This window comes from Motacilla alba, chromosome 1 (assembly GCF_015832195.1).
Source record: "Motacilla alba alba isolate MOTALB_02 chromosome 1, Motacilla_alba_V1.0_pri, whole genome shotgun sequence".
Taxonomy (NCBI): Eukaryota; Metazoa; Chordata; class Aves; order Passeriformes; family Motacillidae; genus Motacilla; species Motacilla alba.
The window spans coordinates 63,970,464-63,990,524 of NC_052016.1; the positions used below are offsets into that span (position 1 = coordinate 63,970,464).

Genomic DNA, 20,061 nt, shown 5'->3' on the forward strand with positions numbered 1-20,061 from the left:
AGACTGTGACCTCCATGGCTAAAGCACGAAGATGTTAAAGACTTAGAGTATGAAGTCTGCTAACCAGCAGCTGCAAAGTCTCATCTTCCACGGCACAAAGAGAGACAGAGGACAAATACCAAGTATCTGCACACTGGGTATCTGAAGAACAGCCTCCTGATACGATAAACAGCTGAAAATTGTAGCAATGCTGAGAAGATTTAAGACTTGGAGGAGCTGGAAACTTGAATGCCCATGAAGACTTTGAAAATTGCAAGCTGTAGGCTCTATCTCTTGGGTACCCGAGAATGAAATCTCGTATTCCTGCTGCAATATTTGTAACATCTGTTTGTATTTCACTGGCACCTAGTGACCCAAATCCAAGACTAAGCCAACCAACTGAAAAATAAATACACATGCACCATGGGTCCATGATGTGCATACACATGAAGAGAAAGACTCCAGAGAAGGAAACTCTTTTTGCATGCATCTTTCTTTGTCATCAATGCACTTGTTCCATGAACAACAATGCTTGCCTACAGACTTTTGCTGTGTACAGAGCAAGCCTTCAACCTTCCCAATTCATCAACATTTTTCTCCTCACCAGAACATTGCCCCTCCTCAAGCTCTTTTTTTCCCCAGAGAGGGCTGTGTGGTGGCTGGCCAGACCTTGCTGGCTGAACCACAGTGCTGTGGCCACTGCTGCCCCAAATGGCTGCGGGGTCGCCTGTTGTTCCCTGGAGCCTGTGTTAGGACCTCATCCTTTCCTAGGCTGCAGAAGTGCAGGATCGGTGCTAGCATACCTTTGGGATCTCTATTCCTGTCTGAAATGAAAAAACAGGTTCAGAGTTATTAAAGAGGGGCTGACAGACAAGCAGACAGACAGCCAGGCAGAACAGTTGTGTAAGCTTTGTTTCCTTAGGAAAGCAGGCTAAAAAAAGAAACAAAATGCAGTATTCACTCATCATTGTCTACAAAAACACTGAAATCAGCTATTTAACACTTTGCAATGAGTGTAATGGCTCAGCAGAGTTATTTATTCTGCTTGAAAAACCTGTTTCTAGGCCTCAGAGGATTAGTTGAGAAGCAGCATAACCTCTGTGTGACCCTACCCGAGAAGAAGCTGGTCTAACTGGAAGCCTGAAAGCAGCATTTTGAAAGTGGTGGCAGCTATGTGTAGCTGTTCTAGGACTGAAACTAAGGGGAAGTTTTGCAGAGAACGAAAATACTCTAAGCATTAGAAAGGACAAAGAGTCACAGAAAGTAAGTGAAAAGTAGGATTGAAGACAAGCAAAGAAAAAACCCCAGGACCAGCACATTAACAAATGCATTTAAGTGGGATAAGGAACATGGTATATAATTAAAATGATAGGTTAAAAGTATGTATGGATAGTTGTTAGAAGCTGTACAGTGAAGAAATTTGTACAACCAGATTTGGTGTTCTTAAACACTTTTAAAATCAACATGAAGCATCACTGCTCCCAAATGCAGTGGATACCAGAGCAGAGCAAAGACGACGTCAGTAACATGAAGCCAGGGCTGAACCCAAAAATCTGCTTTTATCTACCTGCCAGTGTTAGGTTTGGGAGGTCATGTTCATGTGGATGTAGAGAGATGTCCAGTTTGGGAAGAAGGAAGACCAGAAACATGGGAAGGAGCTCTCAGCTGCACAGGCCAGGCTAAACCAAGCCCAGAGCACCTTTGGCTAACAGCATAATAGCAGGAGGAGGTGGAATTGTCAATCAGCAGACAATGAGAGCACCACCAAGTTATGTTAGGAAACATTATTGAGATTATTATTTCCTAACATATATTAACATATATGTTAGGAAACATATATTAAGGTTATACATATAATACAATGTATATATTCAAACAGAAAACCACAGATAAAAATATTTATGTATGTACATGTTTATATACATGCATAGATTTATCTATATAAAGAATGTGATTTTATTCCCCAGCATAATGTTAAAGAATAAAATCACATTCCTTTCTGCTCTGGATAATCACTTTATCTGGATTGTCACTTTAATCCTGGTATCAGGTAAAAGTCTTCAATTATTGATTGTTGTTCTTTGCCAGATAAGAGTGTTGTATATATTAATGGTAGGAATAATCTTACAGATTATATGAACCCTTTCTTGGTAAGCACAGGATTACTCTGTACAGGCAGTTACTTAGTAATTTATCTTAGCTAAATTTGAGTGTCACTGTTATTGATTTTTTACCCTTTTCTCATGGGCTGTCTTTCACTGTTAGTGTCCAGTGTACCTTCCAAACTGTTTGTTCTGATGTTCAGTCTAAATATTCTTTTTCTGATACCATGGGCTCACATACCTCACATACCCACCTTACCCAAGGTCCCTTTTGATAGACACACACTAGACATCTAATTACCCTGGATTCTCCTAGCAGTCAGTGGAGACAGCTCCAGAGGATGCAGAGCTTGTAGGTGAATGTTCCTGCTCTGTACAGCAATGTTACAGCAGCACTTCTAATTCAGGTAGCTCACTGGGGCTGAGCTGAATTTGGATTTTGAAATACTACCCCTCCCCTTTAAATAGTCACAGATGATTATCTTGTGATTTAATGCCTTAACCTGAGGACACTCACAAACAAGCACACATTATGACTGAAACTCCTGCTTTTTCCAGCATTACTTTTTTGCTGCATTTTTCTGGGCTATTTTCTCCAATATATTTCTGGTACCACAATGTTCTAAAATTATTGCAATTCACAGGGCATATCAACAACACCATCTTCACAAATGTCACCAAACATTAAAAATGTTACTTTGCATCCATTTTATATTCCACAATTTTGTGTTTACTAAGCATGTGAACTAAGCAAACACACTTCTGGAAATACTAAGCCTGCATGTTATTTCCTGGACCTGTGTGATTGACACACCACCTCTTATCTTCATGTCAATGAATTTCACTTGTATCCCATTCACTTCCTCCTTCATGCACCAAGAAAAAGTACCATCTCCTGCAGCCCACGCCAAGAGGGAGTTGTTAGAAGTCCTCTCACCAAGGATTCCCCTTCGACCATCCTCGCTAGGCAGCTGAAGTGGCACCTGTCAATTGGAGAGCAAGTGTTCTGCATGTTACTGAGCTCGATTTAGCATGCATGCTGACCAGGGTTTGTCTTTTGCTTCCCACAGATGGTTTCAAAGAGACAACTGGGAGACACAGGGCAGGGGGTGTTTGCTGCAGGAAGCAATTCCCTCACTTACAATGTCACCATATTTTGTCTCACAGGACAGACACACTGACACACTGCCCTTTATTCAACTAGGATGGGCTCCATCAGCACAGTCTGAGGTGTGTTTTGACACTATTTCTGCCTTTCCTCAAGTGTTATCTAAGAATTCATTCAGCAGCGAGATGAAGCAAGTAACCCCAGTGGGTTTTAAACTCTCATCAGTGCTTCCATGCTGAAACTACTAATAAAGTATTAAGACTGAGGAGGAATAAAGCACTTTCTAATCAATAGCAGCATGCATTTTCATTAGCTGGCCTATTTAAAATCGGGAATTTCCTGATTTCTTATGAACAACAATTAAAATGCCTTAATAACAGGTAAAAGTGGAAACGAGGCGGTGTAGCTTGATCCTAAAGCCATGAAATATTGCAGGACTGGCTTTTAACCTAAGACACAAAGGTCCATCAGATATAATGTCAGCATCTTTCAAAAAAATATTGGCAGCATGAGGAGTAACTTTCTTCTTGATAAGGACTCAACAGTGTTACCAACTAAAGGTAAACAAAATCCTAAGTCTCCATAAGCCACACCTTAGTGCATACCTCATCTTTTTGTCTTCTAAGCCTACAAATATTTACACATTTAATGTTAAGTTTTTAGGGGTTTGGTGACCAAATGTTAATCAAAGGGACTATTCACATGACTGAAGTTAAGCCTCTGACTTTGTGTTTGAACTGTCAGGACTTGGCACATCTTTTGTTCTACTGAAAGTGATAAAGACAAATTTTTTTCTTGTGCTTGAGTTAGAAATCCTAAACCTGCTTCCCACTGAATTTTGTCACAAGGGCATTTTTAATATAACGTTCAAGGCTTGTCAGTGTATGTGTGCAGAAGCAAAAGTGACACGTACAGTATTTAAAATGCAGAGATAATCAGAGACAAGATGCCTGAAAAATCACAATATAGGGAAACAAAACAAAGACCTCTCAGATGTAGAAGAATTGAATTTACTGTTACTGTGAATGAGTTTCTAAGTCATTTAGCAGAGAAATAGTGCAATATATATAACTTTTATTATTGAAGTTATCAGGAAACATACCAAGAGACTATTGATAAAAATTGTGTTTACTTCTGCTGTGCTCATGACCAGTCTGTGCTTACTTTCAGTAAGCAGTTCAGTTACATTACAACTAATACATATAAAAAACAAAGCTGAAGTTTGCTCAAGTACTGTCCCATAGAAAATTCTGGATTTCTGCAAACAAACACTTGCTTCCACAGAATATATTTTAAATGGCCAGAAATACCGTTGACACAGCCAAAAGGGAGATGAAAACTAGATACACAAGCTTCAGACAATTAAATGAGTTCAAGAAGAATTTCTCTGTACCCTCCACAATCAGGAGATCCTATCTGCCTCCAGTTACTATGTGATGACAAAAATTGTGTGGCTGTACTAAATACTAACTAACTATACATTCTATTTTTCCAAAGAATTCAGTGTTGAAGAAACCCATCTCTTCAAGGGAAAAACAAAATTTAATTCTAGGCTGAGATTTTAAAGATTTGTGCCTTATCGCAACAGACATATTCACTCTTGACCATTCAAGAAAACCACACATAAATCACAGAACTTTAAGATACCACTAAATTCCCAGTGTAGTGAGAGAACACAAAGTACGTTCCCAGTGTAGTGAGAGAACACAAAGCATTTTCTCTATCAGAGTTAGGATCAGTCAGAAGAAAACAATTCCACGCAATCTTTGCAACTGAGAACTACAATACAAGAGCTCACATTTTCTGCATTTTTAAATAGTCCTATGCAAATGTTTATGATTAATTCATAAAACCTAAAACTAATCTAAAAAAATCATTGACCCATTACTTTGCTCATTGATATACCAGACCAAAAAAAAAAAAAAAAGGAGGGGATGAGGCTCTATTTAACTGTATGACCATTTTCCATTGATTTGATCATCTATTTTATTTAATCTTCAGCTTAATTATATATACCATTTGGCTGACTAATCAAAGATCAAACAGTTAGCAGTATAAGACCTGCACTCTACAAATACTTAATTAAATAAATGATCTCACACTACAGTGGTACCACATTCATTACAGTTGCACGTTGAGGTATCTGGGAAATATTTTCCATAACCTGGCACTTCTATAAGATGCAAATTCATTAGTTGACTACAAATTCAAGAGAAAATGGAGGAATAAAGGAGAGCAAGATGAATACAGTGATAAAATCATGGTGATCTTTTGGCTGTTAATTCATTAGACATGGGCTGGTGGAGGATTTACTTTTAACCCTTGCTCCCACGATACAGTCTATATAGTCCTGTATGTAGTCTACACACCAATAAAGTTTAAAGTGATGATAAAGCTTCTAAACATCTTTCATTAAATCTGAATTTGAATACAATCCCCATTAAAAAAAAAGACTGCCTACTTGGCCACATTCCCCAGGTGCAGGTATAATGAATATTTTAAAACAACTTTTCCAGATGATCTAGAAAGATATGATTTTGTGTATATTGGCATTGGAATACACCTTACTAGTCTAAAGAGAACTGATTTTTTTTCCAAGACTGCTAGATTGCAGTCTTGAATTGTTAATTTCTGCAAGCATTTATTTAATAAAAACTTGTGAGAAAACTTCCCTTCCCCAAATGTTCAACACTATTTAATAAGAATTAAAATAAGGGATGAAAAATGTCTCAGTAGGCGTTTTGGAATCAGTAAACTCAATCAACCAACTAACTAGCCAACTAAAAACAAAACAAGAAAGGAAGATCAAGACTTGACTTGAACTTTCTAAGAAAATGCAGAAGCAGAATTACCACTTTTTCAGGGCTGAAAGGTGAGAATTTTCTTATGACTACTTCTCTTAGAAGGAAGAAAAAAATGCATACATCTTTGCAAATCAACTGAGAGACTACAGTCAGCAATATTAATGAACAGAGAGAAGCTTTCTGTCTAAACCAACAATGGCAGCTTCATGGGAAAAAATTCTTTTCATTAAATTTTTAAAAAAATTATTTATGAAGCTGTCACACAGGATTTAAAGCATTCATCAGACTGATTTGTCATAATTCTGACTGTTTTGAGTAAAAACCCCATAGTATTCCTGCTTGTTGGCTTTATAATTACTTGGTACAAAGACATAAACTACTGCATATGCTAGGATGAATGCACACAACTGTGTCAAATAGTAAAGGAGCCAAAGAAAGAAAATATTAAAATACTGCTTCTTTTGGTATCCTTGGAGAATCTGTGGTGGTAACAAGGCTTGTTGTTTCCTGTCTGAAGAAATATTACATATACAGGAGACAGTTTTCTAAATATTTACACTGTGAAGATCTTGTTCTCTTGCACTTGCCTGAATCATAAGATTTTAAATTTGAAATAAGGGTTATTCCAGACACTCACTCTCCCTGCCTGGCAGCGAGGACTGCATCAAGCTCATCTGTGCTTGTTCATTTGGGAAGCATGTACGTAAGAGACGCAATCCAAAGGGATTCCTCTATCCTGGCAACCTTCCGGCACTCTTCGGTCTGCAGCTGAGGTAATGATGGGACTGCAGGACTGTCTGCCTTGCTGTCGTGAGCAGTGATCATGGTCAACAAGCTGCTGAATCCATCCAGTGATGACACAAGTAACTCTGGTTCCAGCTAGCTGATCAATACAGTTAATTAAAAAATAGCAGGTAGACCTGTTTGGAAAAACTACTGGGTAATTTCACTTACTTTCTACACATGGTCACTCGTGAGGTGGCTGAATTTTGAGATATCTGGTGTTTTGTAAGTTAGGTATACGATGAAATTTCTTTTCCCACCTTGAACAACTAAAGAACACAATCCATAACAACTATAAATTTCAGTGGTCTAATTTTAATTTCATATAGTTTAATGGATATGAAAAGAAATTAAAATTGTTAATCTGAGAATCCCATTTTCATGCTTAGACTAATGCTTACCAAAAAATGAAAGACAAGTAAGCTTGTACCTGAAGAAAATAGGTGAGGAAAGAAAAAGGGTGTAACATGAAAATGTTCATATTTACAGACAGCATTAAAAAATTAATTTCAAACGTGCCACTTCTGATGGGCTTTGTCTAGTCTAGATCATTATTTTGATTGTTAGCAGATCAGTGACCACATTATGCAGATAAATTAACACTGTTATCTAAATTTCATTTTTTCTTCAGTTTCTCTTTATAAGAAGAGAACAATATGGACCCAATTAATAAAAACCCCATTTCACACACTGTACTACTATGAAGCAGCCCAACTACTCAAAATGAATATAAGTTAATTCGCACAGGCAAAGCAAACATTTAATTACTAACAGTACTGCTTTTTTGATTCTTTTTTGACCTTGCTGATATTGATTAGGTGCATACAAACTTTACAGCTCAGTCTTTTTAGGTTGCTTTTGCACAAATTTTTAAGTCTAGAAACCAGCTCATCTGTATTCATAGCCTCTGTGCTTTAAAAGTAGTTGGACTTTGTTCCAAAAATCATCTTCGAGCTGCGACTCATCATAGAAGACTCAATTCCTCAAAGGATATTGTTCTGGGAAAGTTATAAGCAGACAGAACAGGGATTTTTAGTGGCAGTTGACTTGCAGTGTCGAGCTCTCATATCAAAACTATTTACACATGTGAGTATCTCGTGAAAGACAATCTAAGATTTCAGTGTTGCACCAAGGATCAAGATTAGACAGATTGTGGGCACTTTGGGATGCTGTCCTGAAATCTGCAAAGGTTACATGTAGGCAACTCACCTTCAGGTAGTATGGTCTTTAAGTATAGGCTTCCATCTGATTGTCAGTTTTTAAAAAATAATATTGGCTTGCCCTCAGGAAAAGAAAGATCTTATTTAACTATGTGTCAATTGTTCTTTAGTTTCTGTAAAAAGGCAGTACAACCATGGAAGGAGCAAGGGTTGCAAGTCTGTCTTTCAGGTACCTGGAGACCTGAGCTGAGTGCCTGCATTCCAGATAAAAGGAATTAAACTGCAAAAGGCAAGGTTTTCTCAAAAGCCACCCCTATCCCCACACCAAACGAGAGCTAGATAAGCCAGGTTGGCAGGGAGAGGCAAGATGGAAGTCTGAAATTCAGGAACAGGCAGGAAAAGCTCTCACTGTGTGTGACCTTGAATCCTTGCCCTTTTCACAAAATGGAGCAAGAAAAGCAGCTTTTTAGTTCCTCAGTGATTAAACGCCACACACTAAACATGGGAGACTCAAATCTCCTCTCTGCCTGAAGGAAATAACATTTACATCTCCCATAAGAACTCTCTAATGACTCAGCTATATGATATAATACCTTGGACTCTCAACACTTTTTTTCCCCATTAAAGCTCTACTACTCTTCCTTATGTGCTTAAATATTCACGGTAGCAAAAGCCAAGCCCTGTTTGTTCTCCATGCCCTGTTGATTGCCCTCACCAGTGGGCTCCAGTCAGGTTACAACATTAGCCCGAGTCCTTCAAATCTTGCAGACACTTCACCATTCCAGGCAAGCCATACCAATCTCAAAGCAGTGATTTGACACACCTCCTGCCTGCTTATGGATGACTCTCTTGGGAGACAAAGCCATGCTGCCAGGAGTTGGGAATATGAGCAGCTCTCCGGGCATGGTGCGCACTGTATGTAGCATCAGGGTGCTGGAGAAACAGGGCAGAGGCTGTGAACCTGTCCCCGTCTCTGTAGGAATGCCGAACACTTTTTGAGCTCTGGAAGTCCGGCTGGAGAGGGTTTTGCTGCCAGGAGAGGTGGAGCAGTGCAGTGGTGGGGATCCATTGGGCTGGATCCATCGATCATGGTGGGGCCATGAGATGCCTGCCAGGCAGCTCTGCGCAAGCCAACAGGCGCAAGGACGCGAAGGAAAATCTCTGGGCACATATGTGTGCATGGAGTGTCTCTGGAGATAGGCGCTTGCTGCTCGCCGAAGGGAGAAGCTAGCTCCGTTTGGGATGGGATGGGAGCAGCCTCACCGTGGTGGGCGTGTTGAGCTTTGCCGCTTGGCTCTGACGATTTGGAACCGTGAAGGAAGGTCGGCTAATTTCACCTCGATCCCGTTGTTCGATAAGTTTTGTTTGGTGGGTTCTTTTTGGTTTTTTTTTTGTTTGTTTGTTTGTTGGTTTTTTTTGTTGTTTTTTTTTGTTTTTTTTTTTTTTTTTTTTTTTTTTTTGATCAGTGCTTCGGTACGGTTCGTCTGGAGCTTCCATGAGAAGCTCCTCCACACGTACACACAGGCACATTGACACACCGCATGTGGATGCGGATGAACGATTCCACCCGACCTCCGGGCATCCCTGCCCCGGCACCGGCGGTGCCGAGGGCGCCTGCGGGGTGGGCGGCGGCCCCCGCCGGGGCTGGGATGGAGCGGGGCACCGGGGCGAGCCGCCCGCCGCGGGCACAAAGGGAAAGGCGGCCCCGAGCGAGGGGGATGCGCTCACACTCCGCTTTCCTCCCCATGCGCAGGGGAAGGAGCGGGCAGGAATATTCTGGACAGAGGGAGGGGAGGAAGGAGAGAAGGTGATGAATAACTTGAATAAATCTGCAGCGGAGCTGAGGAGAGGGGGAGGGAGGCGGCGGCGGCAGGTCATGTGAGGCACAGTCATGCTGCGGGCAGAGAGGGGGCACCTGGCGGGTACACGACGCGGCCGGGGAGGGGAGCGGGCTACCGCCCACCATGGCCGTGCCCACAGCCTCGCCCGCTCCTCCTCAGCCGGGACCCCCCCACCCGCCGCGGGCTCGGCGCCGCTCGGCCATTTCCGCCACGCGAGCCGAGCCCTATTTCCGCCGGCCCCGGCCAGACGGGCTTTATGTCTGCCGGCGGGCCGCGCGTGCGCGGCGGCCGCCGCCATCTTACGTTGTCTCTCGCCCGCCCTCCCCTTTGGCGAGCTCTCCCCTCCTCCCCCCCGCGGCGCCTCCTCCAGCGCTCCGTGAGGAGACGGGGCAGGCACGGGGAGGGAGAGACCCGCGGCGGCGGGGAAGCCGGGAGTTGACCCTGAGGGAAGAAAGGACGGGGCGGACGCACACGCGGGAGGAGGAGGACGGATTCCAGGCGCGGTTCTGCGGAGGACGAGCGGGTGCCGCCTGTTATAAAGGGGGAGGAGGCGGCGGAGGGGGAAGGAAGAGCGTGCGGAGCGGAGCCTCCTCCAGAGACAGCCAGACACAGGGAGGAGAGAGAGGCTGCCTGGCTGGCTCCCCCTTCCTCCCTCCCTCCCTCTCTCCTTTTCATGGACTCTTTTGTCGGATTGCTGCTGCTGCTGCTGCTTTTCTTCCGTCCTTATTCCGTCTCTCTAATACCCAAAATGATTCAGCTCCATGGCTGCCACTGACGGGGATGTCCCTGCCCGGCTCAGCCTGCCGCTGCCGCCCTGCTGTGCGCCAGTCCTGTACGTATCCGCGCCTTCCTCCTCCTCCTACTACTAAGAGCGGTGATGGCGAGGGGCGCCAGCCGCCTCGCCGGGCTGCCCTGCGGGCCCGCCGGCTACCCTCGCCCCGCCGAGGCGGGGAGGGAGGGAGGGAGGGAGGGCGGTGCTGCCGGCTGCCGGCGAGCCGCGGCGCCCGGCGGAGCCTCCGCGGGGAGGAGGAAGGGGCTCGCCCCCGGGTCGGCCGGCTGGCTGCCCTCCCGGGTGAGGCGCAGTCGGGGGGCTGGGGAAGGCGGGGGGGCGGCCGAGCAGGGAGGTGGTGGTGGAAATCAAAGGGAGGCGGTGGGGGGGGAGGGTGGTAGGGAGAAAGAAAGTGAATGGCGGAGGATTGAAAGTGTCACATTCAGAGGCGGCGGAGGACCGGTGCTCGCCCCCTCCCTGTCTCGGAGGGGAGGAGGAGGGGAGGGGAGAGGGGTGGTGGTGAGCGGCGGTGCCGAGCCGCCTCAGCCCGTGCGCTGCGGGAGTCGGGGGGGGGTTGTGCGTGGTGGTGTCTGCCCTGCCCTGAGCACACAGCTAACTGTGCGTGTGTGTGTGTGTGTGTCTGTCTGTCTCTTTCCATACCGGGGGATTGCACTCTTAAAATACACTCGATACAATGCACCAGCCTGACTCAGCCGCAGACATTAGTGCTAGGAAGATGGCGCACCCGGCGATGTTTCCTAGAAGGGGCAGCAGCAGTAGCAGCGGCAGCAGCTGCGTTACTGCTCCCACTGCACCAGGTACCGGCGTTGGGAGCGCTGCCCTCTCCGCCGAGGATTATCAGCCGCCTTTGCTGGTCCAGCCGCCGCCTCCATCTCCTGCAGCAGCTTCAACAGCGGGTCCACAGCCGACACCCCCTCATCCACAAAGCTTGAACCTCCTCTCGCAGTCTCAGCTCCAGCCACAGCCCCTTGCACAGACTGGAGCTCAAATGAAAAAGAAAAGTGGCTTTCAAATTACCAGTGTGACCCCTGCTCAAATATCAGCTAGTATGAGCTCTAATAACAGCATAGCCGAGGATACGGAAAGCTACGATGACCTGGATGAGTCTCACACTGAAGACCTGTCATCTTCAGAAATCTTGGATGTGTCTTTATCCCGAGCCACTGATATGGGAGAACCTGAGAGGAGTTCTTCTGAAGAGACTCTGAATAACTTCCAAGAGGCAGAGACTCCTGGGGCTGTTTCTCCAAACCAGCCTCATCTTCCTCAGCAGCATGCTCCTCTGCCTCATCACCCACAGCAGAGTGTTGTGATCAATGGAAGTGTTCATCCCCATCATGTTCATCATCACCACCATCTTCACCACCACCATCATGGACACCATCATCCATCCCATCCTGGGGTGGGTAGTGCCCCAATTTCTGGAGGACCACCGCCCAGTCCATCGTTTAGAAAACTATCAACAACTGGAAGCTCTGACAATGTTATATCAACTGCACCAGTTTCTGCTGCATCATCCACTGGTTCCCCGGCATCTGCCGTGTCTAATATCCGCACTACAAGTAGTCCTGGCAATTTAGGTATAAGTCCTGCTGCTGGAACTAGTACCTTAAGTAATATCGGTGGTGGTAGTTCTAGTGTGGCAAGCAATGTGCTTGGTACTATAAATTTAAGCAACATCATGAGTACTGGTAATGTAAATGCTTTGTCTGGAACTAGCAGCAATGCTAATGTGAATATCTTGAGTGGTGTTGGCAATGGTACGAGTGCTTCCTCTAGTGTCATTAACAATGTTACTAATCCAACTGCAGGAATGGCAGTGGGATCAAGCCAGCAGCAGCCTGCATCTGGCACGTCAAGGTTTAGGGTTGTGAAATTAGATTCTAGTTCTGAACCTTTCAAAAAAGGTAGATGGACATGCACTGAATTCTATGATAAAGAAAACACTGTTGCAGTTTCGGAGGGAGTAGCAGTAAACAAAGCAGTAGAGACGATAAAACAAAACCCGCTTGAAGTGACTTCTGAAAGGGAGAGCACCAGTGGGAGTTCTGTTAGCAGCAATGTAAGCACACTGAGTCACTATACAGAAAGTGTGGGAAGTGGAGAAATGGGAGCACCTACTGTGGTACAGCAGCAAGCATTTCAAGGTGTGGGTCCGCAGCAGATGGATTTTAGCAGTGCTGCTCCTCCAGCAATTCCAGCATCTAGTATACCACAGAGTGTTTCTCAATCACAGCTTGCACAAGTCCAGCTGCATTCTCAAGAAGTAAACTATCCACAGCAGAAGCCAGGGGTCCAACCTCCTGCACAGGCCAGTCTAACCACTGTTACTGGGGTTCAGCCAGCCCCAGTTAATATACTAGGTGTATCCCCATCTCTGGGCCACCAGCAGCCTGCCCTTCAGAGTATGGCTCAACAGCAGCTGCCGTATTCGCAGCCGGCGCAGCCTGTGCAGACTTTGCCAGTGGTGCAGCAGCAGTTGCAGTACGGACAGCAACAGCAGCAGCAGCAACAGCAGCCAGTTCCTACGCAGATGGCCGCGGGTCACGTTAAGCCGGTGAACCAAAACTCTGTCACGGGGGCTATGCCAGACTACATTCAACATCAGCAGATCCTTCAGACTCCGGCCCCTGCCATGCAGCCAAGTTCTACAGGAGTAGGAGCTGGGCAACCGGTTCCTGTTGCCCAGACACAGGGCATGCAGCCTTCCGTGCAAGCACATCCAGCTGCTGCCCCAGCTCAGCCTATTGCACATGCTCCAGCAGCAATACCAGGTGTAGCTGCCAGTGGTCAGATGCTAAATGTTGGGCAGCAAGGAAGTGTAGCTGCTGTGGTGCAACCACCATCTGCTGCAAACCAAATTCCACCTCCAGTTATGCCATCGGCGGCTGCTCCTCCATCTTCCCAAGTAGTGCAGCCTGTGCAGACAGGAATAATGCAGCAAGGATTACAGGCTAGTGCTACAGGCCTTCCTCAACAAATGGTCATTGCTCAGCAAAACACCTTGTTACCTGTACAGCCACAGGCACAAGGAGTGGAATCTGTAGTCCAAGGGATGACTGGCCAGCAGCTGCCTGCGGTAAGCCCTATACCCTCTGCTAGTACTGCTCCTGCACCAAGTCAAGCTGGTTCAGCTGTGCCTCCTGGCATACCTTCTGCTTCCGTAGGTTTGGGACAGCCACAGAGTATAGCGCAGGCTTCGGCTGTGCAGAATGGCAGTTTGGCTCAAAGTGTTAGTCAGCCTCCCTTGATATCAACAAGTATAGGTATGCCAGTGGCACAGAGTGTGCCACAGCAGATGCCATTAAGCTCTACCCAGTTCCCTGCACAATCACTAGCTCAGTCCATTGTAAGCCAAATCGAAGACGGCAGGCGCCCTACGGAACCTTCCTTGGCGGGTTTACCTCAGGCTGCCAGCGTCGAGAGCGGTGGCGGAACATCGGCCGCTTCAGATGGCAGTAGCAGCAACATGCCGTCCTCGGCGTCCCTCTTCCCGCTGAAGGTGCTGCCATTGACAACGCCTCTTGTAGATGGTGAGGATGAGAGGTAAGACTGCCTGTAAATTTATTAAAAGATGGGCTCTCTGATAGTTTGATTTGCACTAACTTGCAGGTCTTGTTACAGCCATTCTGTGAAATGAAGCAGTGTGATGTTTCTGTCTAATTAAAATACTATTTCTCAGGTCTCAGCCCATGCAGATATTGTATTAAAGAACTTGTTTTCCCCTTGAGGGGGTGGGTTGTATTGATTATGCTTTGAAACTACTGTGTGGGTAAATTGTGCTTAACAGTCTGTTCGGTATGTATATTCCCACTGTGAGAAGGAAGACAAGAATACTGTAGAGTATGGGTATACTAGTGGTGATCGCAGTTTAGATTATTTGTTATATGGAAGTAATATTTATTCTTAGGTATATTTTTTTTCCACAAGCCTAGACTTCATCCTGCCTTAGCTTCTCTTTTTAAAGTATTGACTTTACTAAGGTTGAACTAGTTGCGATTCTGTGGTGTATTCAAAACCTCTTTGACAGCCAAGAGATGCTTTAGGCAAATGAGTATGGTGGGAGCGGGATAAGGGATGTTCAGCAACATTGTTGTGGCTCTTTGAATTGAACCCGAGGTACTTTTGGTCTTGATGGTGTTGCTTCAAAGCGTTAATGCATGGTGAAATCTGCTCAGGCCTGCCAAAGGGTGGTGAACCTTTGCATCTGGTGCACCAGTTCTGTGCAGTTAGAGTAAGAAAACGGCATATTTTTTTCCCATTTTCACCAGTTCAAACTACATGTATTCTCTCACCTTCACCTTTTTAAGTAAATGACCACTGCCTACTCTTAATAGGATGTGCATGTGAACATTCTCCTTTCTTTGACAGTGTGCGCAGAGAAGTTGAGACTGTTGTGTGTGCAGGCTGAATTGATTGAAACATCAATTTAAAGTGTGATGGTTTGATATTAATTATGTGTGGAAAGTTCTCAATGTGTTGATGACCTCTTGTGATATAGGTTTGTGAGTGGCCAGGAAAACTGGTGCTTCTTCCAAAGACTGTCCTGTCTAAGAAGCTACATTAATGGGGAAGTAACTTTTAAGATAAATAACCCTCCTTGGGAATGTGGAGCAGGACAGAAAACACTAGAAAAACTGAGACTAGTGTGAGGAGATGAAATAAGGCACTAAACACAAGGTGGGAAAAATGCTGTAGCAATGGGAGGTGAAGCACTTTTTAAATACCTTCTTGGTGCCATAACTTAAATCAGGAGTAATACCAGTGGCCAGACTTTATTAATTTTTTTTTAATAAAATGAGTTGCTGGGAGAGGCTGGATTCTTTTCTTAATATTGAAAATCCTAACTCTATCAGCAGTCTCTGATTATGTTGATCATAAGGTGTTGACGGCCGTAGTGGCTTTCATCACATCTTTCTGAGATGCCAGAGAACTGTAATGAGTAGCAGCTTGTCTTCCAGGAGTGCTAGAAGACAAGTTCCAACACTGTTGCATTCTGATTATGTTTTTTTAGTCAATAAGTACATGAAGGTGATAGAAGACAGATTGAGGTGTTAAAGCCAACAGTGTCACCATTATGCTGTTAGCAGTTTTTCAGAAATATTTTTTGGTTTTCTTTCATTTGAATTTTGTAAACCGAGACACTAATCCTTCTCTTCATGAGTCTCACTGGTGTTTAGTGGTGTTTGATTTTTGTTGTCGTGTAGTTATTGTTTTTTGGTTTTGTTTTCTTTTATCAACCAAAAAATCCCCCTAAGCTTTTGGGGATCCTAGCCAAGTAAAAAAATCATAAGCTTAAAGATGGGGTTTTGGAGAATGACATCTAGAATATGTCTGTACCCTGATTTTAAGAGCATATGTTAACAGTTCGACATGATTGGAAGTTTTTCCAGAATGTTTAAATCCCTCAGGGTAACAATAGCCAGAAATACCTTCTTCCTCTGTTGTTTGGCTAGCCAAAGATCATATCCTTTCTTCTCCCATGCACGTTGCGTCTTTGTTCAATCTGTCATCTCCAGGTAGGCTACACTTTTGTTTAGCTGCAGTTGGAAAACCATTTATATTCTTTACACAAAGCAGGATATGACTCTATTAAACGGAGACCAAAAATAATTGGGTATTTTTTGCATGGCACTAGTGGCCAGGTCACTTTTGTGTGCAGTCAAACCATTTACAGCAGCTCGTCTCCCTGTATATTTGCATGTGACGGTAAAAGCCTGGTGAGATCGCTTCTGTTTCCGCTTCCAGGGGATCTCAGGGCAGGGTACTTCTGTTGTCGTCTTCTCTGGAATTTTGGGCTGGAGCTGAGAGTTTGTAACTCACCGAAGGCAGTGCAAGATACATTGTTACTCTGCTTGGCTCTGCACTTTTCTGGCCATGGGATCTCTCTAATTCTTTTTTTTTCTGGTTTGTTAGATTATCCCCTCTTTCACAGGAGGTAAAGGGTAGTGTGTTGTAAAAGGACATAACCATTTCAGAAGCAGGTGTATTGTAATTGTGTGTTTGAAATCTCCATTTCTCTTGCTCTTGTCTGCACACACATATATCACTGAAGATTTCTATCAATACATCCCATGTGATTCTAAACCTGGCAAAGGAAAAGGTAGGAGAAAAGAAGCGAGTGGTGACATAATTGGGCCAGCGAAGAAGCTGTAAAATTCCATTTAGCGTGCCTCTGAAAAAACATCTGACCCATGTAATACCTTGTATAGATTAACTCCCAGCTTTCCTTAAAGCTGTATATAACTGCCTTTAAGGCTGTGCCAGTATCCTTAACTCTGTTCAGTTTTTAGAACGTCATTTGCAGCTTTTTCTGTGCCTGTTATCAGGGCATGGCCTTTTAAATATAGACAGTGTGGAGTGTATCTGCTTTGAGAACCGTAACATTTATTTCCCCAGTATGAATGACTTTTATTTCAAGTCATAGTGAAGATTAGATATTAAAAATGAGCTGCTTGGCAGAATGCCATATGGAAAATTAATTTGCAAATGTTAATAAATAAAGAGAGCATACAAATAATGCACTCTGTATTTTCTGTATTAAAAAAAAAAAATCAAACTGCTGAACAAAAAACCTCAAACCTCAACAAAATCACCAAACACCCATAGTTCTTCTGACTAGTCTTTCTCAAGCCTGTTGGGTATACCATAGATGTTTGTGTGTTGGTAGATTCATCATCTCATAATTTTTCAGTCTACAAAAATGCAGGCCAGTTTTTTGGTTGTTAAATACTTCTTTTTTTCCCTTCCCCTTGGCTTAAGCCATGGTGTGGACTCAGTGCATAGTTCTTAATTAGTTTCTTGGATTTGGAGTGGTTACCTTGATTTATTCACTATAATTACCAAATCTTGCTAATTTTAGGCATGGTCTTTTGAGTTTAGTATTTCGTCTTTAGAACTGTAGAGCAGGATTGCTTTTATTTTCATATGTTTGATATTTAAGCGTGGAAGAATGCATGTTTATATCACAGTGAATCTTTCTGTGTATTTATGCTTAGTGTTGCAAAATCAGTTTTACATCCTTGTAGACGATGTTTTGCTGTACATGCTTGCAGTAAGATTTTTTTATGGACTTAGATTATTTTTAAGTTACCTGTAATGTGAAGACTTCAAAAGTTAATGTATTTTACAACATCTATGAAGGCTGCTATAAGTGAATTTAAAAATAACTTAACCTGAAACATTGTTTGCCGTTACTCAAAAGCAGTTTTTTTGTGAATGAAGGATAAGAGAACTAGTAACTGCCTCCCTGTCCTTGACAATGTTTCCTGCAGAATTGTTTGCATTCTTTAGGCTGGTGCAAGTTGTGTTCACCTGTTTGTGCATGTCATCCAACGAAGCAGAACAGAAAGGGGGAAAAGATGATGGTAAACACAAAACAAGCATAGAGATTTAAAATATTTTTTTATTTTCTGACAATCTCATTATTTTTAAGAGAAATTTTCATTAAAAGATCCCTTTAGTATTTTTTTTTTTTTTGGTAGGACCTATGTTTTGGCCTGTTACTAAGTTTGTAGAGGGGCTGGAAGATTAAAGGTGAACATGAGAATCAAGACTTGTGAGCAGCTTTTGAGAGATCTCTAGCAGTAGTAACTAGTACTAGATTGTAAAATGAAGTACAGTCAGGCAGCTGGATTAATGTTCATCATGTATGCAGCTATGTAGTGGGAAGGTTGACCAGGTACAAGTGAGATTTTTACAGATGTAATTCAATACTTTTTGAAGGTTTTAGTAAGCAGTAGTGAATGAAGTAAGCAAGGTAGAACTGGAAGCTTCAATTATATTTTTTGGTACAGTAACTATTTTGCATACTTTGTATAAGTAGTTTTAGGGTTTATATGGGCTTTTTTGTTTGCTGGAAGTTTTGCTGCTCTACATTTGGTGAGAAAGGGAATAGATACTTTACAACAAAGGATTTCCGGTGGATTAGCATATATTTATAGTGAATTTTTTTTTCAGTTGCATCTTAGGGGCACTAGTGTTATTTTCTGTCTTGCAGATTTTAAACTTGCTTCATAGTCTTGCCACCATTTTGAAAAGCATGTGATTTGAGTTCTAGGAGTTGAGCTGTTACAAAAATCTGTTCATATCTTCAACTGAACTTTCTGTGGAACTTGAAAAAATTAACCTCACTAATGTCAAGTCAAGTGAGTAGAAAGAGAGAACTTGGATGAAGAAAATGTGCTTGCTGTTGTGTCATGCTGACAAGTCCAGTTTCTTACTTTGTCTGATGGAGTAAAAGACCTTTTGTTGGTGGAATTGACTTTGTTAGTTCTGCTCTAAGTAAAGAACAATGAGGAATTTAGGGTCTGCACCTTGTATGTCTGCTGACCAGCTGTAGGTGGCAATACCTTTTTTGATGGAGCTTTTCCTGGCGTCTTTTATAGATGCATTTTCTGCATGCCATTATACACTTTGAACTAAGGGTTGCTACAGTGCTTGGCATTACATTGTCTTTCAAGACAGGAAGAACCAACAGATACAAGGGGTTTATAGAAGCAGTAGTTTAGCACTTAAGGCAGATGCTGAGAAATTAATCTCTTCAAGTGATTTCCAGAAACCATTCCTTAGCCCTGCAGTTTTGGTTGCTCTTTGGAGCAGTGCATAAATATGAAACCATCTGTGTGTGTGAAAATGAACAAACAAGACTTTAAAGTATTTAATGTTGAAGAATAATCTTTGTTACTGTCTCAGGGTTTGCATTCTTTTCAGGCTAATCTGAAAATTATAATTGAACCCACTGACAAATGGATTGGTAGTGAGGTGTTTCAGCCTTTACAAGTTACTGTGATCTAGATAATGGGGAACAGAGTAATGACTGTATCAGTCAATGGTAAGCTAGCAAAGTTAGCAGAGTGTGAGGGAAAAATAATTAAAAAAACAAACACCACCATCCCCTCCAAAAACCCCTAACCCTAGCAACACCCAATATGTTAATGTATCTTGCTTAGGCAGAAATAAAAAGGCATATGGTCAGCACAGCTATGCCACAAAAAGACCCTCTATAACCTGTTCATATTACAGATGGTAATAAAGTAAATAAGCCTTTTCAGACCTGTCTCTTAACAGCTTAGGAAGTACGTCAAATTGTAAACAGCAATATTGCTAGTATGGTCTTTTAAACAGGAAACTGCCCATGCCTGAATATCAGTGCAATTAGAGCAAGTGATTCTTGGTATGACCTTTCTGGGAATAATTTGTGATCTGGGTTTGCAGTGTGATGTAGGTGAAACATAAAAATGACTAGAAAATAGTAGTGTGTCTTTGTTCTCATTCGTTTAATGCACTGGGGTTTTTTTTCTATTATTTTGATTAATTTATGAGACTAAAATGTACTGTGTGTAATGCATACTATACTTTAACAAATGACTGAAAACTTCCTAAAGTGGGCCTATACCTTTCATTTACTGGATTTACACCACCAAAAGCAGTGCTATTTAAGATGGACTAAGGGTAAGATTATTCAGTAAATTATTTCATGGTAATGATTGCTG

General features: G+C 43.1%; 1 protein-coding gene across 9 annotated transcripts in view; it reads left to right on the forward strand.

Moving 5' to 3' along the window:
* Window positions 1–10,144: 10,144 nt before the first annotated feature.
* Window positions 10,145–20,061, forward strand: part of TSC22D1 (TSC22 domain family member 1) — a 91,164-nt gene continuing 81,247 nt past the window's right edge. For 8 of the 9 annotated variants that reach the window (XR_005258814.1, XR_005258817.1, XR_005258810.1 and 5 more), the window contains exons 1-2: window positions 10,652–10,849; window positions 11,250–14,113. Coding sequence is in view for 5 of the 9 variants with exons in the window: in XM_038152947.1 (XP_038008875.1) it covers window positions 10,655–10,849; window positions 11,250–14,113 (3,059 nt within the window). In the remaining 4 variants the exon portion in view is untranslated. Of the gene's footprint in view, window positions 10,610–10,651; window positions 10,850–11,249; window positions 14,114–20,061 lie in introns of those variants that run through there. The other variant, XM_038152958.1, reaches the window with a different exon arrangement.